General features: G+C 40.1%; 2 protein-coding genes across 6 annotated transcripts in view; one reads left to right on the top strand and one right to left on the bottom strand.

The window, feature by feature from the left end:
• Positions 1 to 13,400, bottom strand: part of NUDCD1 (NudC domain containing 1) — a 37,965-nt gene extending 24,565 nt beyond the window's left edge. Inside the window, exons 1-2 of the mRNA XM_054630377.2 lie at positions 13,174 to 13,400; positions 3,979 to 4,133 (exon numbers count right to left, since the gene is read on the bottom strand). Of these exons, the coding sequence (XP_054486352.2) occupies positions 3,979 to 4,133; positions 13,174 to 13,291 (273 nt within the window). The 5' untranslated portion in view covers positions 13,292 to 13,400. The remainder of the gene's footprint in view (positions 1 to 3,978; positions 4,134 to 13,173) is intronic.
• A 35-nt stretch (positions 13,401 to 13,435) lies between these two features.
• Positions 13,436 to 19,368, top strand: ENY2 (ENY2 transcription and export complex 2 subunit). Of its 5 annotated transcripts, none has more exons than XM_054631982.2 (5): positions 13,436 to 13,543; positions 13,977 to 14,070; positions 15,859 to 15,929; positions 18,128 to 18,202; positions 19,129 to 19,368. In XM_054631982.2, exons 2-5 carry the CDS (start codon positions 14,003 to 14,005, stop codon positions 19,203 to 19,205), a joined length of 291 nt encoding a protein of 96 aa, XP_054487957.1. In that variant the 5' UTR covers positions 13,436 to 13,543; positions 13,977 to 14,002; the 3' UTR covers positions 19,206 to 19,368. The 5 variants fall into 5 exon arrangements, with proteins under 5 accessions (XP_054487957.1, XP_054487941.1, XP_054487974.2 ...); XM_054631966.2 differs by having other exon boundaries at positions 13,508 to 13,601; XM_054631989.2 differs by lacking the exon at positions 13,436 to 13,543 and adding an exon at positions 13,612 to 13,742.
• Positions 19,369 to 25,213: the final 5,845 nt, after the last annotated feature.

Here is a 25,213-nt window from a genome sequence, read left to right as displayed (position 1 = left end):
TTCTTACCTCAATCTGTGGGTTTTACCTTTTCTGGTTCTCCTTCCCATCCTACTGGGGATGGAGGAGCAGCAGTGAGCAAGTAGCTGCATTGTACTTAGTTGTCAGCTGGGGTTAAATGACAATACTGTATAAACATGAGATATTTTATAAAATATTTAAAATAAAAATTCATTTTTTTCAAGGAAATAACTGGGAATGAGAAAGGAATAAAGGAATAAAAAAGAAAGGAAAAAATAAAAGCTGTAAGTCATACGGCAATTCCCACAAAGTAGAAATAAAAAATACAAGACTATGTTTTTATGAAACATCAAAATACCTAGGCATTTGACACATCCCTTTAACTGAAAAAAAGAATGAATACCCAGCATTCTGAATAACAAGGAGACATGTATTTAACACCATGAAACACAACAGTGAAAGATTTTGTTGTTCTCTGTCAGCTTTCTTATTCTGACTTGTTTGAAATAGAATTCCCACATTGTGTCTGGTGCCACTAACAGTTGTTCTGAATTGAAGTTAACTGAAAGTTACAGAAACAGTATTCCATAGCTAATTCTTATTGGAAATTAAAGAGATGAAAATATATATATCATTAAGGATTTTAATTAGGTGTGAAAGAGTTCCTATTGCCACAATTTTTCAATTTGTTTATCTGAGCATAAAAAGAAACTAAGTTGTCTTTGCAAGAAGAACTTTAAGGTCAAGAAACCAAGTCCAACTGCTTAAGGAGAAAACTTTGAATGTTTTGCAGCTATACTGGAATGCTACAAACACCAAGCAATCAACAAATTTGCATAAAAACCTTGACCAATTAAAAAATCTCAAGTCAGTAATCCTGTCACTACCCTGCCCATTGGGTGTTTAAAGCAAAGTATTGATTGCTGTTGGCATACCTAATGAAAAAAGTCCAACAGCTGTAACAGGAGAAGGTTAAAGCTATTATACAGTATTTCCAGCCAAGTTAAAAGTAACAATTTCCTCAATCTGGTATAAAAAACCCACCTGAATACTCATCCATCAACACAGAAGAACTGCTTGTGTTGATCACTTTTCTTTTTTCAATTATGTGTGATTTTGAGCAAGTGGCAAGGTGTTATATATGCACTTCTTTTCCTTCACAGATGACATCTTTTTAAACACCGAAGTTGCAGGGATAATTCATGATATATGATAACCAACACACTGTCATATTAGAATCAAAGCTGCAACCAAAATAAGAAATAGAACTAGAAATAATGTTGTGCTAGAAAGTCTATGTGCCCTTTCACTCTAATTTTAGGATGAACTCATCACCCTGTTCCATCTTCTGTTTTAAAGAAGACTGACATTAATTTTAATTGTAAGCTGTACTTGTCCAAAACCAATGCTATTTTTAATATACATTTGACTAATATATGGCTGGGCACATTTGTAATGAGACACCTTGTTGACGTTTCTGAACACAAATTCAAAGGAATTATTCATATGCAAACATGCTTCCTTTACAAAACAGAACAGTATCAGGTATTAGGACACAAGATGGTGTCTATTTATCTCACAGCTTAATCAATTTTATTTTCCCCTTCAGGTGGAACCAAAACTTGTGACTGCCAGATATTAATCAAATGCCATTACCTTGAAATAGGTCCTAGAAAAGGATATTTCTTGTCTCAATTTATAGGCTGCTGTAAAATCTTTTATCTGCCAAGAACTAGATTTACACACCTAGTGCCCTCTGCCCTCCCTCTGCAGGCAGAGGAGACCTGCAGGGGTGGACTCAGTGAGGAGGGGCCAGGGCTGCCCAGTGCACATACAGCCACTTCCAGCTGGCTCCACTGGACTCTCCATTGCAGAAAGTTGAGCTTGCAGCTAAGCCAATGGTGTGGAACAGAGGTTTGCCTGCAGCCCTTGGAGTAGACCATGGAAAAGCAGGCTGTCCTCCTGAAACCCACAGGGGACAGATATCCACACTGTTGCTCAAGCACACAGTGGAGCAAGTACAAGTTTCTGAACAATGGAGCTTGTTCCTGGTACAAGCTTTGTGTGACCTTCTTTCTCATCATCCTACACTAGTCCTGACTGGCAATAAATTAAATAATTTTCCGCAAAGTCAAGTCTGTTTTGCCCATCATGGTAACTGGTAAGTGATCTCCCTGGTTTTATCCTCACCCACAAGCTTTTCTCTCATTTTTTCTTGCCAACTTGTTGAATAGGGGGAGTGAGAGAGTGTTTGGGTGGGCATCCAGCAGCAAACCACGGTTAACCAACCTCAAAGGATAAAACAAAAAATGAGATCATGACAAGCCACTGTTAAGGCTTTCTTTTAGCTGTTTCTCCTAGGAATCCAGATGATCTCAAAAGTTTTGGAAGAAGTCCTAGAAGATTATTTTGTAACAGTAAGAGTCTGCCAAAGTCTCCAACTGCTATATACTATGAAAAGGAAAGGAATATTTGGCACCTTCAGTTCTCACCCTACACCATGCTCTGGAAACCTTTATTTCCTGAAAATCTAAAACTACAGTTTCAGAATTTTTCTTAGTTTAGTCCCGACCTAGTAATTTCTATTGAAATTACTTGCACAGGCTAAGCCACATGCTCTCAAAAATCCACACACAGCCTTGTGGTTTCTTTTGTCTGACAGGGTTACGAGTCAAACTCAGGTAGTATGACAATAGGCATCCTCCTTTCCACACAGTCTTTTCTTTCTTAATGCCCAAGCACTACAACTGTATGTGCCAGACACATGGTGTCCATAGAACCATGTCCTTCCCTCTCTGAAAGGAAGTATAGTTTTGTAAAGGAAATGAAACCACCCAAGCATTAAAATGGCTTAAAGAATTGCTGATTACTTAGGACCATCAGTATAAAAGCAGAAATTTCAGACTTGGTCAGCTTGCTTACACTATTTCAACTTCCCTCATGGCCACCACCATCTTTTTGCCTCCAACAAATGATGTCTAGATTAAGCATTTCTAATTCTAACATACATACAATGACTGGGTTTTCAAGCTAGCAAACAAACATCAAGAAATACCAGGGAGAAAGAGAAAAGCAACTAGAAAAAAAGCATCTCCCTTTCCTTCAGCTTGTCATCATGTCCATCTTGCCCAGAATGGAAGCAGATGCACCACTATGTAGAAGCCTAAAAGAAAAGAGCTAATGTGTATGTCTCCAGCAGTGATAGCCATAGGCTGTGGACTCAACCAAGGTTTGTTGGTAATAACACACTGTAAGAAAGAACAGGATGTGGCTGGAGACAGGGGTAAGACAGCACTTCTCTGGGACAAATGTCCTTGTTCTGGCTCCTAGAGATAAGCACAGCACAGTACAACATGCATATAGGAACAATGTGGAGAAGTGGATGTGGACATGGACTGCAGGGGGAAGATATCACCACCAGAGACCCCCTAAGCCCTCCAACCTATTTCCAGAAGGGACTGAAAGAACAAACTTCACATAACTAATGTGTGTAGAAAGTGAGTCACCTATTTTCCAAGTGGAGAAACTGACCCATAAACAAGTACCCCCACCAAGCCCAGGCAGCAGCTCCAGGACCCTGAACATCTCATCAGCCCACTGCTCTGTGTTTGTACTAGGAGCTCAGGGACTAACATTTCAATTTCCATACCAAATGTGTAACTCACTAAAAAACCTCTGTAAGCTTTTTTGAACCCTCTGGCTTTTGTTTTTCCTTTTGGCCACAAGCATCTTCAACTCCTGAGTGCTCCTGTCCCCTTAAGCAGGGGTACAGGGCTATTGCAACACACACTGTAGCAACACTAATGCAATATTATTAACATAAAGAAGTCAGAAACTTCACTTAAAATCCTTTTATTCTTCCTGGTGAAATGCATTTTTGTTGAAATATCTTCCACCTATCTTCGTGGCAATAGCTTCCCCCAATTTTTGCATTTGGATCCTACTTGCAGTATGTTCTATCTCATCTGCTCCCATCTTTTCCCAATCCAGTGGTTTAAAAAAAAAGATTTTATTCTTACCAGAGTCACTGACAGATTCATAACCCTTCCAAACTGATCAACATAGTAGACATTATCCTGGTACCAGGAATCAAGGTGAAGATAATTATACATGCCAAAAGCACGCATGTGGTCAAGGGTATATTGATCATCACGAAGCTGCACTTCTGCTACAGCTGGAGGGAAAAGAGAAAGACTATTTTAACAATTATTTATTTACAATTTAGTAATTTAAAATTCAAACTAATAATTTAAAAAGAATTCTTCCATTTTAACTCCATAGGTATGCTTTATTTGAAGAAAAATAAATTATGTATACATAGTTTAAAATTAAACTTGGAAAGCAAGTCATCCACCCTGAAGGCCACTGCAGCAATTTGCTTTGATTATCTCATCACCATTACCATTTACAGTGGCCTGTTGTGGTGGGTTTGCCCTGGCTGGATGCCAGATGCCCACCAAAGCCACCTGGTATGTCACTTCCCTCCTCAGCTGGACAGGGAAGAGAAAACATGAGGCTCACAAGAGAGGATGAGCACAAGGAGAGATCATTCACCTATTACTGTCACAGGCAAAACAGACTCAAGCTGGGGAAATTAGTTTAATTTACTGCCGATCAGACCAGGGTAAAGAGAAATAAAACTAAATCTTAAAACACATTCCCCCCCAACCCTCCCTTCTTCCCAGGCTCAACTTCACTCCCACTGGTCACTCTGTCCTCCCCTCTCCAGTGGCACAGGAGACAGAGAATGGAGGTTGAGGTCAGTTCATCGCACCTCTCTGCTTCTCCTTCCTCCTCATTCTCTTCCCCTGCTCCAGCAAGGAGTCCTTTCCACAGGAGACAATCCTTCACAAACTTTTCCAAGGTGAGTTCTTTCCTGTGGAAAGAACTGCAGTTCATCACAAACTGCTCCAGAGTAGCTCCCTTCGACAGGTCACAGTCCTTCAGGAAAAACTGCACCAGCGTGGGTGCCCAGTGGAATCACAAGTCTTGCCACCAAACCTGCTGTGGTGTGGACTCCTCTCCCCATGAGAGACCACAGGTCCTACCTGGAGCCTGCTCCAGCATGGGCTTTCCATGCCATCACAGTCACAGTCAGGTGCATCCCCCTGCTCCAGCATGGGGTCTTTCACAGGCTGCAGGTGCATCTCTGCTCCCCTAGGGGCCTCCATGGGCTGCAGGAGGAGACCACCTGTATTACCATGGTCTCCACCACAGGGGACTCTCTGCCCTGGCATCAGGAGCACCTCTTTCCACTTCTTCCTCACTGACCTTGGTGTCTGCAGAGTGGTTTCTCTCGCACAGCCTCACTCGTCTCTCTGGCTGCAGTTCTTGTGCAGCAGCTTTTTATACTTTTCCAGTTTACTACCCCAGAGGCATTACCACCATGGCTGATGGGCTCAGCCTTGGCCAGTGTCAGGTCCATCTTGGAGCTGGATGGGATTGGCTCTGTCAGACACGAGGGAAGCTTCCAGCAGCTTCTCACAGAAGCCTTCCCTTGTAGCCCCCCTGTTAACAAAACCTTGCCATGCAAACCCAATACACCTCCACCCTGTCTCTCACCAGCATGTGTTGAGGTCCAATTTATCAAAAACCTTCACAGGATGAAACAAACTACACACATGCAACAACATCAAACCTACTTGGTATTGCAGTAAGGGGAAAAAAGTCTGCTCTATAGTAACTCTAGGAAAACAGCAGCCAAAAGAAATATTCCATATAATCACATGGATTTCATGCTCTTCAATGCTGAGCTACTATACCAACACTTGCAAGGCAAAAGATTAAAACAGTACAAAGCAGAATTAGTTCACAGTAATTACAAAAAAACCCCAAAAATAAAACCACCAAACGAAATTACAACAAAAATCAAAAGCAAACAAACAACAACCCTCCACCATGTTCTTAGCACACTCACTGAGGCTGAAATTTCCAGAAATGTCTAAGATTCCATAAAAATTTCAGACTAAGTTTTTCTAATTGAAAGAGGCTGCAAAGAATGGCTATTCAGTAGCCATTCTTGTATCCTAGAATACTATCTTCTTCAAGGCAAGAAGCACAGTACCTACAGTCATTCACTTAAGCAAGATTTTTCCAAATAGAAAACCTCTACTTAACTATCAGTAATCAGGACTGGATTATTTGTTGAAGACTAACCAGGTTTTTATTTAAATTATGTTCAGCTTTTTTCCTCCTATTCCACACCTCTACAGAGATGCAGCAGCTGTAATCCAAACACCTCAAAATACATTAGCAGAGGTCTAGTACATTGTTCTGTAAATAGTCTCAGATAGACCAGAACTCCATTTCATTCTCCAGTATAGTCAACCCAGGATACTTAGCTTTCCTGCAGGGAACTTACTTTGAACTTCACTGAACAAAACTCCTTTAGGAAGTTACAAGTAAAGTGTCAGTCTATGATAATTAATTAGCACTCAAACCCAGAGTATGTGAAATGCACCTCAAGGCTAATCCTACTCATAGCAGATTGTAGCTCCTAATCTTTCAACTTCTACTTTCTTCCTTTTTCTGCTCAGAAACAGAGAAAATCTATTTCCAGTATTTCACTTCCATCTCACCCCATAACAGGCACCATTCACAACTCTCTGCAGCAGCACTCAGACTTCTGCCTCTTCTTTAGCATCTCCTTGAACCCTACTGCAGCAGAAGCAGTTTACTGTGGCAGAATACCAATTCCTGCAAAGAGCAGCTCATTTGGCAGTACCACCAGTGCCATTGCACAGCTATCACAAACTCAACAACCAGATAATCCCTGTATGGCTCAGAACAGACCCTGTCAGAGACACTGGCTATTAACACAACAGTGGCTTTAGGAAACTATGCAAGATTACGCTGCCTGATTAATAAAAAATCCAGTCATACTATACAAAATGCTTGCAAAATGACAGCGTAATTAGCAATTAGTCTCCTAATCACTGTTGATATTTGCAAACCAGCAGTTTTAATTCCACCCAGATCAAATCATTATTCCTATTCACAGGAGGGATTTCTGAACCTCTGCAATTAACAAATTACTGTTCCACAAGCGATGGCCCTTCAAAACAAGCTAGAATATCAACAAAGGAGAAGAAAATACACCTGTCTTAATGGTAAGGACTGCTACCCATTCCAATTCCTACTTTAATTAATTAGAATGTTTTACTCTAAATTACACTGTAAAAATTATAATATATTGTGAAAATGCATTTTAAAGTTGTTTGTGTAATGAAGCATTATCACAGAGATATTTTTCCCAACACAACAAGAGATGACATGAATGTTTTGTAAACAATTAAAGGCCAAACCAAATATAATCCAGGATAATTATTATCAGTGAAACCAAGCACATATAATCTCATATTATCAGTGAAACAAAGCACATATAATCTACTTCTTGTATAGTTGATCCTATGAAATTAGAATATACATGCAGAAACATGTAAAGATTTTTTTAGCACAACCCCCCTGAAATGGTAAGGCTTCCTTTCTCCACTTCTCACTCCCTACTCCCCTAGTTATGTTGTTCCTGTCAGAACTGTAACTAAAAACAGTCCAAATACTCCAAACTAGATGATTCCTAAAGTAAATGTACAATTTTTGGCCAAGATTCTTGGAACAATAAACTATTGATTAGCTGATCGCAAGGTGATAAACTTTATAAAATCTGGAAGAACATGAACTCTCTGTCCTTTATTTTTCTAGACTGTAGTTCTGATAAGCCCTGAATAATAAAAGGGGTCAGGAATAGGAGATCCAAATCCCTTGTATTATTGCCATATGTAATTAATTCCATAAACAGAAGTCAGAAACTATACAATACACAGGTGATTTGAAATTAGGACATCTGACAAATATGTATTGTCTTGTCATGAAACACTTCAAATGAGGCAGTCAACTGCTTTCAGACTGTGTTATACATATGTATAGCTCTGCCAAGATGAAGCAATTAAAGAACCTATGCCATTCTCCATTAATTGAAAACCATACTGTGACCAAGTGAAATCTGCCATCTGCTATCACATACCATGTGCTTAGATAGTTTATAGAAGATTCTACACTAGGGGGAAATTCATTCATGCCTTTCCTTTCTACAGCCTACAAGATTCAAGGTTTCTTGATGGTCTTTCAAAAAAAGAGAAAACCAATAGAATAAAGGAGAAAAGAAACAGAGACTTTTAATAAAGTAAATTCAGAGAAAGGTAAGTTAATATAAATGGAGAAGAAGAAGAAGAAGAAATACTTCAATCAGATCACCACCTTATTCAGTCTCACAGTTACACAGTTCTATGAGTTTTAATTTAGTTGTTCAGTCAAGATTTTTTTCCGATTTGTTGTTTGGTTTGGGTTTACTTTACGGTTTTTAATTTTTTTCCAGGTTGGTTTTTTTTTTTTTGGTTTTTTTTTTTCGTTTATGTGATTTTTAAGAGTCAGACTAATGCACCAGTCTCAATGGGTTCACTAGTCTGTTTGGGTTCAATTAAGAAGCAGCAGTCAATGGCAGCTATTCAATGGAATGACAAATGGTCTCTTTCAAATTTCTGATAAACACACCTGCACCATGATAACCCAGCAACACTGATTCATACATGGTTATTCATACCAGAACAGAAAGCAAGTATGCAGACTGTATAAACTAAATCTCAGCTTTCCACATTAATTCCCAACAAACCTAGTTGCATAGGATATTTTGGACCAGTATAAAGAAAACTATGCTACTTTTCTAGAATTGTATTTATCTCTACTAGTTCTATGCTTTAAAAGAAATAATTTAAATAATTTGACTCAAAATCGTTTAAACATAATTAAAGAAAAGATTTGCACTCGCAATGCTTTACTTAAAAGCAAAAGCATTAAATACAAAGTAATTCATAAGAATCAACAGAAGTAACACATCCCTAACCTGTTACTATAAGATCTCTAGCTAGATATTATTATAATTGCTAGTCTGCAATGCAAAAAAAAAAACCAACATCTGCTCTGAATAAAGAACACTCAATCAAGAAACTTATACTTTAAATGAATAGAGAGGTCTTACATCTGCCACCAAACACTATGAAGCAGAACTGGGGGGGAAAAAAGAAACATAGAGAAAAAAAGGATGAGGAACAACCCTGAAACAGCCCCTCTATTTTTATATGTTTCCCTGAATACACCAAAGCAACTTCACAAAATTGCAAAATATGCAAACTAATTATACCAGCACATTCTGTGCTATCAAATATTATATGCTTGTATGTCATGCCTTGTTTTGCAATGCCATCCAGTGGAAGCAATTTTGTATTGCAGACACACTGGTCCATTAGTGGAAGAGATAATTTATTTTATAGTATCAGCATTCAAAGACCCTTCTAACCCTGCATTAACGCTTTTTCTTTTAATTATAAAAACCATGTTTTTATTGGTAAAGGCAGCATCTCGATGTTGAGGAAATATGTGCCTGAGACCTAAACTTCTGTGAATTACACCTGCAAATGTCTGAAAAAGCTCACAATTTCTTACTATTTCCCATACGTTAATTTAAACACTTTTTATATTTAAATTTTCAAATGCAAATGGAAAATGCAAATGAAAATCTCTGTAAATGTTTGAAACATACCAGTGCCTTTTGCTTCATGAAAAGTCACAAGCCTGTTTTCCATGTAGCACTACTAATGAGCAAGTTTTCACTGAAGCAGGCCTTCTAAGCAGCATGTATTACCACCATTTTTCAAAAAAAGTGAGAAAACTGATAAATGCACATGATCAAAGGAATGCAGTCTCTGTACATGCTCCTGGCTTGCATCAGCAGCTCCATCTCTGAGCAAATGTTTACTCTGCCTTCCTGCTGTAGCTATACTGAAAAACATCCACTACTAAATTACAGGTACAATGGTCCTGCCAAACAGACAAGATAGAGAGGAAAGGGATCAGGGACATCCACATCCATCTGAATAAATTCCAAGCCTCTGGAAAGGAAAAGGAATTATGAGACATCTAGCCAGTAAGCAGCAATAGTCTCAATCCCTTAAAAATGTTATGCAACTTGGACATGTTCCTTGCTGGAGACAAGGACTTGCCCCACAATCTCTGATTTGGACTCTGCTGAGCTCGGATTAGGGCAGAAGAGATAACTACAACCAAGATCCTCATTCATCCCTCCTAAACGTTAGGTGATTTAAAAAAAAGGCATTACAAAACTCAGTGCAAGGAAACATTTGAAAATAAATTATGGAAATAAACTTTAAAAAATAAGGAGAAAGACAAAATGTACAGTGAAGAGCTAGGAATTAAAAGCATAATAATATAGGACTCATTACTAGGTGAAATACATTACCAGGAGAAGAGATGAGAAAACAAATGACTGTGACAGTTTAGCATTAACTAGGACAGATTTGGTTGGAATAAGGAAGAAATAAAAGAAGAACATGCAAATCATAGTATTTAAAAGAGAAGGGACGGTATCATACTTCCCCCATTCTTCTTCACTGTGACCATACATTTTTAGAAATTTATTAGAAAATCACCTTCTCAGGTGATTTAATAGATCTAATAAATAAATTGTTTCTTAAAATGTCAGTTGCATATCTGACCACAGCAAATTCCTGGCAACCATAGTCAACCAGTTGAAGGCATATTAGAACTGAACACTAGGTTTTACATGATGGTCAGAAAATGAGGCTCACTGTAGTCCTCAGGAACATGACAACCATCACAAGCTGTCACACAACACCACATGCTTTTATCCACCTGCTCCAGAGGCTGAAGACTGCATCAATTCCACAGGGTAATTTTTTGGTAATTTTATTTTATAGCTAGCAGTGAAATTCATGAAAATAGATAATAAACTCTTCAAATACAGCTGAGTTAAAACTCACTTCTACTTAAGAACAAGCACTTATTTCTTTTTATTGTCATGTATTCCAAGTACTCTAAAACTCACATATTCCTCTTAACTGCCACCAAATTTGGGATGCCACCCAAGCAGAACTACAAATCTCAGGTCATTTGAGACAAACACTCATTAAATCTTTTTCTGTAAAACAAAAAATCAACCACCTTTTTACATTAATCTTCCAGATTCTACTACATTATTTTTGCAAACAGTTGTGAATAAAATCAGAAATAATTGTACTGACAGTGTTCCTCAACGTTTTACTTTTTTTTCAGCTATTGCACTCAGTCCCATTTTGAGGAAATTAAATCAAATTCTTCACACAGTGACAAATATTTATTTAATAACCCAGAAACTACCAAGCTCTTAATCATGTTCTAGAGGCTTTGAATCTGGATACAAGTGTGCTGGAAAGCAGAAGTTCTTGGCCTTCCCACACAGTACTGGCTTCTTCTCCCACACAGTAATTTGAAAAAGCCACAATCTACACATGATCCACAGTCTCTACAACTCAACCCATCACTCCTGCACAACACAAAAATCAAATTTTGGAAGGATACCCTAAACCTAACACATGTGTAGACCACTGACACTGGGAAATACAAAAGTCAGGTACAGAATACTTCTGCACTGTGAGTAAACTGCCTTGAAGGACACAAAAGAAAACCAGCAAGGAGAAGGAGGCAGCCATATGGCCGAAGAGCAGGCTGCAATCAAAACATCTGGAAGACAGATATAAGGCCTGATACATTTCCTATTATTAATTCCGAAACACAAGAACAACAATAAAAGCTTTCCACTCTTTAGAGGACCAGTATCTATATCTACATATGCACACACAGAACAGAAAATATGAGTTAGTATTAGTGACTGTAGCACAGTTGAGTAAGTTAGACTGAAATGAGTCAGGGTCTTTGTGCTGTGGGAAGTGGGGAAAGAAAAGAACACAGTCACACATATCAATCCTCTATTACATGCTTACACAGTTACTGTAACCATTATGTAAAGTATCTAAAGGGACAAGAACTGAGTAGATCCATTTCTCCATTAGCAACTCCATTGTTCATGTATTTTAATGAAGATCTATAATCCTCACCTATTTAGAACAGGTGCACAACTGACTATCCAAGAACCACAAAGTTTGCTTGACCATAGGCAGAACAGCAAATAAGAGACAAACTCAGGGAGTGCACCAATGCTATGCTGCTACTCTCTCTGACAAAACTGCAGCAAAATCATAACATACACCCACTCACCTGCATTTGGGCTGTCTTTTGAAAGGTGACACCTAAAGCAGTCTTACAGTAAAAATGTTACTCATTAAATTTTGCAGTCCTACCACAGATACAATCTCATTCACTTAGCCTTCAATACAAAAGTTACCTAAAAACTTCCTTCCTGCTGCTGACAACTCAGCATGGCAAACACAACGTTCTGATCTACCACAAATAGAGTATGTTCTACACAAAACTAAAGTAGCATGTAATGTGTCACTCTGGAGACAGATATATTGTTCAGTAAGTATATAAAGACTGAGATTAATCCGCACAAACTGTGTCTACTGTCTCAGCTTTACAAAGAAAGCCAAACTAATTCACCCACCTTACAAAAAGACCTGAATTTCTCAAATCAGTAAACGTAGAGTGCTGAGATATTTCAGGGCATGGCTAAGATTGTAGGCACATATCCAACAGGACTTTGTGCTAATGTACTCCTCAGAGAATTAGCGTGTTAATGGACCAGCATCTCAAACACTAACGATGCTTGGCAGAGAAAGCAGGGCGTGGAATGCATGACATGAAGATTCACCTCTCAACTCTGGGCAGAGTAAGAAAGAAAAACAGCTAATTTGCTGAAGTTTGTACAAGACGTTAATTTCATGCGTGTTTCTTTAAATCGCATGTGCTCCGTTCACACTCCGCTGGGAACCACCTCAGCTGGGCATTTGGCCTCACCTTGCCCGCACAAGCAAGAGCAGATTTAGGACACAGTTTCCTTACTCATTTAGGAACTAAGCGCACCAGGGGCAGGCTAAGGCAGAGGTCTGACAAGTCAGACACCTCAGTCCACCACGAAGCCACCGGGCGGGGAGGACGCCGGACACCCCTGGCCAACTGCAGCAATTATACCGGGAAAAGCCGAGACGAAGCGCTCGATCTCTGAAACCCCCGCCGTCCGAGAGGCGCGGGACTCCCGGTGCTGCGGGCCGGGCTGTCCCCAGCCCGGGCACCCTGCACCGAAGGCCGCGGAGCACCGCGAGGGGACGAAGGGAAAGGCGGCGGGATCCATCCCCCGCGCTGCCCGAGGGATGCCCGGCGGGATCAACCCCGCGCCCGCTCCTCACCCGCGTCCAGCCCCAGCTGGTAGCAGGCCAGCGGCTCCAGCGACAGCTTGTATCCCTCGAACTTGGGGTCCAGCAGCAGGCGCTTGGCCTGCAGGGAGCAGTGGGCGGCGCCCGCCATCCCGCAGCTCCGGGAAAACTTCGGGAAGCGCCGGCAACTCCGCGGGCCCGCGGGGAACGCGCGGCAGCGGCCGCGGAGCACCACGGGAAGAGGGTGCGCGGGCGCCCGGCCGCCGGAGTGCATGCTGGGAGTCGTAGTCCGGGCCAGGAGGCAGCCGTGCGCCCGGGGCGCGCCGGGAGCTGTAGTCGCCGAGCCTGTACTACATTTCCCGGCGGAACCCGCGCCCAGGAGCGGTGGGGCTGGCGGCGCATGGTGCGTCCTGCAGGCGGCTCCGCCTTTGCTGCACGGACCGGCGGGGCTGCGGCGGGCGGTGAGCCGGGAGCGAACCGGGAGCGAACCGGGCCGGGCCTTCCCCGCGCCGCTCCCTCGCTCCGGGGCGCCGCTGGGCGGGCCGAACGCCGGGGGCGCCGGGTGGGAGGGCCGGGCTGCGGAGAGGCCGCGCCCGGACAGGGTGGGCCGTGCCCGCGCAGGCGGCCCGATGAGCTGCCGTGCCCGGCGCTCGGGCAGCCGGGTGGGTGCCGTGCCCAGCTCGCCCCTGAGCCGGTCACACACTGGTGCTCCGGTCATTAACCTCGGGGGTGTGTCAGTGGACGGAACACTGCATGTCATTCTGTTTTGGTCACTTTTTTATTTTGTTGAGTGAATGACACCAGCATTTGTCGAAACTCTGCTTTGCTCTGTGTAGGTTTGTGGAAAACCTAGATTTCCAAAATGAATAAAGATGCGCAGATGAGAGCAACCATTAACCAAAAGCTAATCGAAACAGGAGAGCGAGAGCGGTAAGTTGAATTCCTACTCCCTGCCGGTGAGAGGCTTTAAATACAACAAGACTGCACTATACCTAGAAGTACAATAAACTCCATAAAGTAAACTCAATTCTAAATTCTTTAAGTGCTTGCACATGAAAGTCTTGAGAGTTATATAAGCTATTTTAAAAAATGCCTTTTGAACAGTTTTATTTTAGTTTTCCACTTGAAAAGAGATAGTGGGGAGATAAAGGATGGGTAATTGGTTTATGAACTCTAAAGCTTTCTCTTATGCAGGTATTTTGTGTTGGAATGCCCTAGATTCATGTAAGAATCATCCTTCCATTCAATTTGCTGTAGCTAAATCTTGTTATTTCCTGATAAGGAGAAGGAAACAAAACTTTCCTTTTTGCTTTTAAGTTTTTCTTATGTTTCTAGCTCTTCTCTTATTAAGTAAAGCAATATATTGCACAATACATAAAGGAGTGCTTGTGCAAGTCATTGTAGAGATCCCGACCAAGGCAAACAAGTAAATTGCACAAATTTTTTGGCCTATTGTTGTCTCTTCAGTCTGTTTTATTGATGTTATATCTACATATCACTAGAGAGCTTATGACATTTACCTCCTCATCGTTTCACTGTGCTTGCAACACCATGCACCAAAAGCTCTATTTCCTTCATTTTTAAAGACCTGTATGAGAAGAAATTTTTTCCTGGGTCATGGCATAGCCTTGTGCCTGGTGTAACCTTTTGTAGCCTGACATGGTATCTCTACATCTTTCCTGGTTGTGACCATCCCCTTGAAGATTGCACAGAGCTTGAGAAAAGCAAGCAATTTATTGAAATGCTATTGAGATCTATTTTATGCTAATTTAAGAATAGGAAAGGTTTTATCAGGATGTCAAAAGCTGTCTTATAAACAGGCTTTATCAGAGCTGTACTATGATCAGAGGCAGAGAACTTAGATTTCTTGAACTGAGAAGTATCCAGAGGCAGCCAATTTCACCTGTGTTCTTACTCTGCTTTTTGTCATCAGTTCATCTGCCCTCTACACAATTCACTGAGTAAAAGGGATTAGACCTACACTGTTCAGCCCCTTGCTACAATCCTTTCATTCATAAAAACAGGGTTTTGCTAGAGTTACTTAGGATTGTACAAGATAAACAGGCTTCCTAGCTAATGGAGAAAAGGGTAAAAGATACTAAAGTTATTTATCATATCTTACTTTCATTTTCCCTTCTTCTGTTTTTTCACTACTAATTTTCACTTTTTTACGTAACTTTCAATATTCTGTTTTGCTATACAGAGTAGATGCTTTATTGTGGCAGATTGTTGTGTCTTTTCCAGTAACGCCTGAATTCTTGTTGCTTAAGCTTACATAGCTAACCATGCTTAGGAAACTTAAGATATAGGATCCTTCATTTTCACCCAGAACAAGATTATGTGTAACTGGGGAGATAAACCTGCAGTTGAGTAGAGCAGAATTCTTCCTGAAAGGTGAGGGAGAAGGTTTTACTTATTTTCAAGACTATTTTTCAGCTGAAATACTCCAACTTTGAAAGTCTGCATATATCTGCTACCACAGTAGACTGAGTCAGGTAGAGTAATTTAAGGGCTTCTATTTTTTTTTCTGTGGCTGCAGCATCAACATTGCCTGAAGCAATTCTGTGAGTTAATTTTGGATTCACCTGCTGTTCAGCCATTTCTGCTGCTGCTCTGGGACCTCTTGGGTAGTAATTGTAGGCCTGACTTTCATACTGGAGCATATTTCAGCTGTCAGGAATGTTTGCTGTTCTAACAAGTTTTATATTGTTTTAACAGCCTTAAAGAGTTGCTGAGAGCCAAGTTAATTGAATGTGGCTGGAAGGATCAGTTGAAGGCACATTGCAAAGGTAACAGTGGTCAATTAATTAATTTCCTTTGTAGTCAGCTGAGATTCTGGATACATAAAAGTCCCAGATGAAGGCTTTACTGACAGTTTAAACAAGGCCTGGGCAAGAAGAATGTATCCCTGGCAACTTGACATTTATGTTTAAACATGCTACTGAACTGAGATTACTTCTCAGCCTTGATTTCTGCATTTTTCAGTAGTGTGCAAGGCACCATAAGTAAACAGTTGTTTCATACTGATGAAACATACTGATGTGTATTAATAATAGCATTTATTTTCCTATAGATTTATTCCTTTTTCTCTGACATACTTTTTGGCTTGGCTGAAATATGTACTGAAATCTTGTTTAAACCAGTTGGAAGAATAGTAAGGATTTACTGTCTGTGCTCTTACTTACTGTATGTTCCAAAGTGTTTTTCCAGTTGCACCTTTCTTACTACTGTGTAAATAATATGTTTTAAGAGATAAGTGAGCCAGCTTGTGAACTGCTCCAACACTCTAGTAACAGGCACATCTGGTAATGCTCAGATGAGATAAAACAATTTCATGTTTGTTTTTAAAATGTGAGCTGATCAAGATGCATCAGCAGTGACAGGTTCCCATCCTTAAATCTATGGCATGAGAGACTAAAATCCACTGTACAGTGCAGTAGGTACTGAGCTAATAACCTATATTTAGGTCTCATATTCTTCATATTCTCCCATGACCATGTAGGCAGGTTTTGTCTCTTAATCACCAGCACAGGTGTCCTGGTTTGAGAGGAAGTGAGTTTTTTGGGATGCTGTGGTCAAACCAGTAGGTGCTCAGATTTGAATATTGGCACCTGTTGTGGCCACTGAAGACTTGGATACGCCTCTGAGAACACGGGGGGTTAAAAGCAGAGAACTCCCAGGAAAGCTTTCTCTTGGGTTCCAGTGGTGAAAGAGGCCAGAGCTCCCCTGCCCAGCTGCGGCTGGATGGGAGAGGGGAAGCCATGCGGCCGGGTGAGGTAGGGCCTCGGACAGAGAGGGGAGGTGAAGGCCCCTGAGGATGGAAGGGTGGAGGAACATTGGAGAGTCATCGGGCAGCCATCCCCCCCAGGAGACAGAGAGAGAGAGAGACGGTGTCTGTGCCTGTGCCACCTTGAAATTTGATAGCACGGCTGGCTGAGAAGAAGGGGGGGGTACGGCGAGAAGGTGCCCGGCAGGGCAGCCATCGGAGTTCTGGACAGACAGAGCCTCAGATTTTTAACACTTTTCTTGGTTGATGGAAATCTTACAAATGCTGATCCTCTTGGAGCTGAATGAGAAGACAGATAGAGATGAGATAAGAGGAAATGGGCTACGAGAGAAGTGGAGAAGAATCTTGGGTGGGAGGAGGTGATGGAGTAGCCTTTGGCTGGACTTGTCTTGTATAGCCATGGACAGAACCATTTTTTTCCTGTGACAGAGAGACTGCATTTAGGGGGAGGCAATGGCTTGGAACCAAGAGAGTGCAGTGATGCTATGGGAGTGCATGAACAGAGACAAGGGGCGAGGAGAGCGGTGGTTGGTGCCTTCGATCTTCAGTGGAGGAGAAGATCTCTGTTCTTGAGACCCCTCGGCCCCAGGGGGTGAATTTGGGGGGGACAGGTGTCCCGAAAGTGAGAGACTGTGCTTTTTTTTGGAACTAAGCAAAGCATCCTTAAAAGGGGAACCCTAGAAGCAGCTCTGGTCCCTGGGCAGTGGTGAGAGCATTGAGCATGGAAGGAAGATGTCACGATGGCAAATGACCTCCGGGCGGTGCCACGAGTGACAGGAAACACAAGAGGTCTCAGCTGTGTTTCCAGGGGAAGCCTATGGCACAAGAGGGACTCCTCACTCCTTGATGAACTGAGAATTGGTTATCTAAAGGGTGGTGATGGACTGAGAGTTGGTGATCTGAGGGGTGGATGTATTGGAAATTTGGTGGGGGGAGGAGGAATGTTAATGGAAGGTTTTCATTCTGAGTTCTGTGTGTTTCTTTTATATATTGTTAAGTTAATAAAGTTTTTTTTTTTCCTTCTATTCCTAAGCTGGAGCCTGCTTTGCTCTATTCCTGGTCACATCTCACAGTAGACACCAGGGAGAATGTATTTTCATGGGGGCACTGGCATTGCACCAGGGTCAAACCATGACAACAGGTTTTGTCATTTTATGAATGGATTAAAAGACTTAAAGTATTGGTCTTGGTCTTCCCCAGATGTCATTAAAGAAAAAGGATTAGAACATGTTACTGTTGATGATTTGGTGGCAGAAATCACTCCCAAAGGCAGAGGTAAGAAAATGCAAATGTGGATGGAGTAGCACATCAACAAACATACCTACCTCTATTTCATCAGTATTTTGAAAGCAGCATCATGAGCTTGTCTGTGTTGGATTCAAGGAAAAAATGTTAATAGCTTGATATTACCTACAAATAAAATGTTAGTAGCTTAATATTAACAACCAATGAAACATGGGAATTTTTATTGTGTAGCAGCCTTCAGATTACTTTTGCAGATTATTTAGTCTTGTCTATGTTCATTTTTATAATTGACTTAATGGTCCCAAGTTCTGTATGCAACACAGATGTTTTAAAATTCCAAATCTTTTAAGATGGAAAATCAGAACTAACAGTTCTAGTGGAATGGGAAGAGTAAAGGACATAGCATACAAATACAAAATAATTAAATCACTTAAAGAAAACTGCAGTCCTCTTTATATTGATCCTCTCAGGCTCTCTAGCAGGGTTTGATGTTAGTGGTAGAAACTTCATTAAGTTCTAAATAAAAATAGGCATTCAAAATAGCTTGCTTGAGACCCTTACTAGAGACCAGATTTGAGATTTTTTTTTTTTTTGGTCTTAAATTTGTGAAGAAAAAAGGTAGGATAATCACACTTATTCTGGTGATTATATCCTGTTTCCTGTTAAATAATCATTTTCCTCAAACTTGCCAGTTTTCTGGACTATGAATAGGCAAAAAAAACCAAAAAACAAACCCTGACCAGTAAAATTGTTCTCAATAGATCCTAATTTTAGCCTATTTTAAATGGGAAAAATATACATGTGCTATGTGAAAATCAAGTTGTTTCAGTTACTTTAGGTATTAACAGAATTGCAAGAACAATAAAAGAATAGAAATGGCAATTGTAAAAGTGTGGTTTTAGCATATTTTTTATTTTGGTTTTTTTTTACTTCTTGCTTTCTTATTTGTGTTTCAGCTTTGGTACCAGACAGTGTAAAGAAGGAACTCTTGCAAAGAATAAGAACCTTCCTTGCTCAGCATGCCAGTCTTTAACTTTGACATTCATCTGGGATACAATTTCCTGTATTACATCAGTCATGTCAGGATTGGAATACAGTTTACATACTTCATAAGGATTAAAAACTATTAATTTTTCTTTGCATTGCATCAATTTCTTAAAGTTGGTGTTATTTTAATAAAAAAATTTGTGAACTCATGGTTCTAAGGTGGTTCTCTATCTTGGTAGACTGCAATGTGGTGTCACCTGTTCCAGTTTTTAATAATCCGTAACTTGATACAGTTGTGGAACCTTGCAGAGATTTTCAGAAAAGAAGCACAGTTAACAAGTATGTTGAGCAGAAATGCAGAAAGGTGTAAAAAAAAGTGTGGAAAATGGGATATGACATACTGCTGAGCATAGCTTTTCTGATTTTTCCCAGAGTAAGCAGGACAAAGTTAAAACTATATAAAACTGTTGGTGAAATTCCTTTTGTATTTCTTTTATAGGGAATGAGTTGTTTGAAGTCTCTGACATGGGATGCAAATATTTACTCAGCAATTAATAAGAGGTTGAATTCTTTAAGAAAAAGGCAGTTGTATCTTTCATCAGCAATTCTTTTCACATTTACTTTGAGTCACTATTCTAATTTTGAACAACTACTGTTTTTTATCTTTGCCCATATTACTGTTTTTTTTTTTTATGTGGATCTATGGGGCCTTTTTAAATTAAGTATAGTTCAGTACTTTGCCACTGTAACATGAAGCATTTTTAATTCTTGTATCTGGAACTGTAACATCAACCAGGTCTGTACATAACTGCAAAAATAAATTTGATTAATAGAGAGGATCAAGAAAGAGGCTTTGAAGTGAGAATGTTTAATTTTCCCCATATTTTAGAATAATTTATAAAGTGATGCACAAGCATAAGCATAAGCTGAATGAGCAATTGGATACTGTTGTGACTCGGTGGCTATTGTGAAAAACTACCGACTCAAAATAATATTCATACTCCTAATTAGAAGAATGCTGTAAAAACTGTCACTTAAAAAGCCGTTCCCCTGCCAGTGGGTAGTGCTGGTCCATCACTGCTGCGAGCTCCCGGCTGAGGAGCCGCTCGGGGGCACCCGCGCCCTTCGCACGGGAGGGCGGCGGCAGCTCCCGTTCCCTGAGCCCTTGGCCTGCGGGGAGAGAGCGGCGGGGCTGCGGCACAGGCACAGGGGCGCTCCCCGCGCTGCCCGCCCGCTGAGCGTCACCTGCACGGGCTGGGCACAGCGACAGTGGCCGCGCCACCCTCAGAGGGCTCCAGTGCCGGCTCAGACGGGAAACAAGTCTGGGAGAAACCTGGCAACAGCCAAAGGTGAAGTTTGGCAGTAAATAGGAGTTGGTATAAACAGGGCAATACCAGCACCAACGGGCCGAGATGTAACTGGTCATGAACATCTTTTGTCTACAAGGACCAAGCTCCTGCTAAGACTGAAACAACACTGGAGCCAAGATCGTGGATCTGCTGCAGATATTCCGCCTGCGCTCTATTAAATCTACCTTAATGTCAGTTAGAGTGTATTTGCTGTATGTCATTGCCTCGATGCTGTTAAATAAATGTGGAGGTCGGAAAGAAAATAATTCTTTCACTTAAAGATCCGTTTTGTTTTTTAAAATGTGCTTTTGCATTTAATGTGTATAATTGCTTAACCCCTGCTGGCACCTCTGCCCCACACACCTGCTCACTCACTCCCCAGCAACACCAAGTGGGATGAGAAAGAGAATTGGAAGCATTGAAGTTGGAAGACTCATGGGTTGAAATAAAGACAGTTCAATAGGTAAGGTAAAAGCCATGCACACAAGCATAGCAAAACAAAGACTTCATTAAGCACTTCCCATTAGCAGGAAGATATGCAGATATCTTCAGGAGAGCACGGCTCCATCCACTTTTGCAAAATCTCTGAGGTTAGTTAGAAAATAACATCTCCTAGATGTTAGTTAGAAAATAACATCTTACCTTCCCTGGGAAGGGAAACAAAATCTTGCGATTTAAATGGGGATCAAAAGCTGTGGTCCCTCTGCCTGCAGTTGATGGCATGGCATACCTTTTGATGGCTATCACTTTGGCAAAATATAAGGGTTTTTTTTTATTTTAAGTATCCATTGCATGTCCCTGATATATTCCCCTCCAAGTTGTGTCTTCCTCCTTGATTTTTTTCCCCTGCTTTTGCAACATCTGTGAGGTTAGTTTTGGCCTCTTTTGGTCCTTTGCACTGCACTAGATGTAATCCCGGTCCATTTTCTTGTAGTTACGAAGGGTCCTGATTTTCGGGATTTTGGTGTTTTTTTCAATTGCATTTCATTTGATCATATCTCCAGAGTGGTTGTAAGGCTTTCTTTTCACTTTCAGACTTCAAAGGGAATCAGTTTTAGCAATCTTTGGTTCATATCCCTACACTTGATGGCATACAGGCCTTTTCATGGCTTTTGACTTTAGGAAATTTTTAATTTTTTTTTTTAATATCCATGCCGTGTCCCTGATATCTTCCCCTCCAAGTTGTGTCTTTCTCCTTGATTTTTCCCCTGCTTTTGCAACATCCTTGAGTTTAGTTTTGGCATGTTTTGGTATTTTGCACTGCACCTCATTTCCTACCTGACCCTTTTCCTGTAGTCATGAAATTTCTCAATTTCCATTTTTTTTTGTTTTTTTTTCAATCACATTTAATTTCATCCTATTTCTTTTCCCGAGTTTTTGTACGTCTTTCTTTTTAGTTTCACAAAATTTTGATTCCCTTTGTGAAAGAAGTGAAAGAAAATGATCTTGGAGGAAATGAAGTGCAGTGCAAAGGACGAAAATTTGTCAAAACCAACCTCACAGATGCTGCAAAAGCATGGGGAAAAAAAATCACGGAGGAAGACACAACTTTGAAGGCTAGATACTGGGGACATGGCATGGATACTTAAAGAGAATAACAAAATCTTCCCCAAGGTGACAGCTATTGTATGCTATGGGATGCCTTGGATGGCAGGGACATGGACCAAAACTTGCCCATTTGATCCCCCTTGAAATCTTGGAAAGAGGAGAGAAGGGCTTACAAACACTCTGGAATGGAGATACCGTCAAAGGAAATGTAATTATAGAAAGAAAAAGCAGAAAATTGGGAAATTTAGTGACTATATGGAAAGGGACAGGGATTACATGAGGTGCATTTCAAGGGACCAAAACATGCCAAAATTAACCTCTCAGATGTTTCAACATCAGGAGAAAAATTGAAGGAGGAAGGTAGAGTATTGGTATGTGTTGAACAGCCAATATTTATGCTGCGTGATGAAAGGAGCAGCTGTGCACAAGCAAATCAAAATAATAAATACCTGTTTTTTGTGTTTTGTGTATTCTTGGGGAGAAGCAGTTTATTGTACTACCTTTTGCTGTTGGCTTTTTGGAAGTTTATTTTACATTGAATTCTTGTGCGGAATGAATCAGTCCGTTTGTAGAGCTAGGTCTTGCTGAAAAAAGATATCCACTGAAACCTCTATTTTTATAGAAATTATTTGTGAATTTAGAACAGACAATTTTGTGTGTATTGGGTAAGATAGAAAAAAGAAGTCTAAAATGTACTTCAAGATGTATTGATGTTTTTGGATGTGTCAAAGTGACAGACAATATTAGGACCATTAATATTGTGACCTTTATCACAATTATGACTGTGCTGAATTTTTCAATTCAAAAGGTTCAACATTTGTCACTAGATATTAATTCATATGAATTCAACATCTGTGAAATAACAGTAAGCCAAGAAGAAATTTTTTTTCTGTCTAGTTGAGATGTCAAGTGTAAACAGTGACTAAGTTTATGTTAAAGTCAAGGTATTTCTTTGTATATTGAAAATAGGAAATTGGAATACTGTCAGGAGGTTCTGCGTGAAGTTATAAAAATTATGGAGAGGATTGCTATCTTTTGTGGTGTTTTCCTTCCATGTTTAAGTTTTCTTTTTTATTTTTCTTTCCAGCAGCAGTCCTTTTCCACTTGAAAAACAGACTGAAAAGTTTTATTTCATTACATGGCAATCCCACAAACAATTTCAATGAAGCAAAATGACTGAGCTACCAGAGATTGATGAGAAGGAAGTGCAGCAAGACAGCTACAGGTCAGTGCTCTTGTTATTTTCTGTTGTTTTTTTTTTTTAAATTTTTATTTCTGTTTAGTGTCAGAACTAGTTGGAGAGCTTTTTCCTGGATCTCCATAGTGAACATATTTTACTGAAACTAAATTTAGATTGTGATGATTTTAGAGTCTCTGCAAAGAGTATTAATTTTGAACTAATTTTGTATGTTTATTGCTTGCATCAGATGCTGTTTCTTGCTATGTCCTAAGAAAGATATTACATAATAACATATATGTATAATAACATATATATATGTTATTATATATGTGCATATCTGTATATCTATATATCTCTCTCTATATATCTATATATATTTATCTACATTTCATATATAACATAATCATCCCAGTCATTGTCTATGAAGTTTGCATAGTAGTACCTACAGTTTCTTGTAGCTGAAGGATTCTTTCACTTGGAGCCAGCAGTCCTTTACACTTTGTGCTTGTAGCTGCTGTTATCCAATTTTATTGAAGTTGAATAAGATTTAATTATGGTAAATTGCGTGTCTATATCTGTTGGCCCCTGTGCATAGCGACCTGCATAAGTATGATAGTTTTGCATGTGACAGCAATGCCTCATATACATTATGTGGAGTAGCACATTTCCCTTTGTAGAAGGACATCTGCTACCCTCTGGTGCATGGTTTCAAAACACAGATGGGCCAAAGATGTTTCAGCTCTGATGCAGGTCATCTCAGTTCCCAGTGCTCTGTACATCATCATCATTACTCTCTGTTGTTATAGGTGATTTTTCTGAGGTTTACTCATTTGAGTACTACTGCAATATCAAAAACTAAGTCCAACAATTCTGCTCCATTTCCCCTCTCACAGTTTTTTTTTTTTTATTTCAAAGAAGAGCTGATAGTACTACTTCTACAAATCTAAGGACTTCAGAACAACTTTCAGAAGGAGATTCATTATTCAAAAAGGAAAATACCTTCATTCTCCTTACTTTACTTCCCTGGAAAAGCTCTGAGTTGGGCTGGGTATTTCTGAACATAAAAAAAGACCATGGGAACAGAACGTGGATTCACATCTTCCAAGGAAAGTAGCCCTCTGCTGCACTTATTACTGACAGTGAGCTTTGAGCACACCAAGCAAAATCTGCCTTAAACACATTTGGGAAAGAGAATCTGATTCATATCCAACAATGCTTCATGATCATGTTATTAAGACATGGTGTTTGATCAATATCTGCTACTGGAGATGCTGAAAGCAGAATGTTGTTATTTTTGTCTGGAAGTTTTATTTGACTAGTATTTAATCCAACACTTGATTTTATCCATTTCCAGACACTGTGACATGTGTTGCATATCTTCATCTTTCAAATCAATCTTACTATACAGTAAAGTTTGAAAGGCAAGCAACTTCTCTAAACAGTAACAATACCAACCAATAAAACTTTCTTTAAACAGCCTCTTGACAGACACAAAGTATTAGGACATTTCACAGATTCAAATAGTCACAAACTTTTAAGTCAGAAAAATACAGCTGTGTTCATCTAATCTTACTTGGATGACATAAATTACAGTATGGACAGATATCTGGAATAATTCATACAATTTACAAATCCACCCAAAGTATGAATTATTGTTGAAATTAGTGAAATTATTATGCTGCTGTTATAAATACTGTTCCTCAATAATCAGTTTGGCACTGTATTTTCCAGACATGTAGCCAGAAATTCTTTCATGTCTCATCTAAATATAATGAGCCAGGTTTGCTGACAGAAACCGTGTAGGACAAAGAACAAGCCTGTTAGACACTTTCTGAACACTTTCCAAGCTGAGCTATGGAACAGGACAAAATTAGCAGAGTCTGTACAGTGAAGCCAGGAGAAGTGAGGCATCCAGCTCAGAGGTGGGCAAGGTTTTATAAGGGTTTGTTTCTTGGTTTCCTTATACAAGGCCAAATG

The sequence above is a fragment of the Agelaius phoeniceus genome, chromosome 1, assembly GCF_051311805.1.
Source record: "Agelaius phoeniceus isolate bAgePho1 chromosome 1, bAgePho1.hap1, whole genome shotgun sequence".
Classification (NCBI taxonomy): Eukaryota; Metazoa; Chordata; class Aves; order Passeriformes; family Icteridae; genus Agelaius; species Agelaius phoeniceus.
This window is presented reverse-complemented; position numbering and strand designations above follow the sequence as displayed.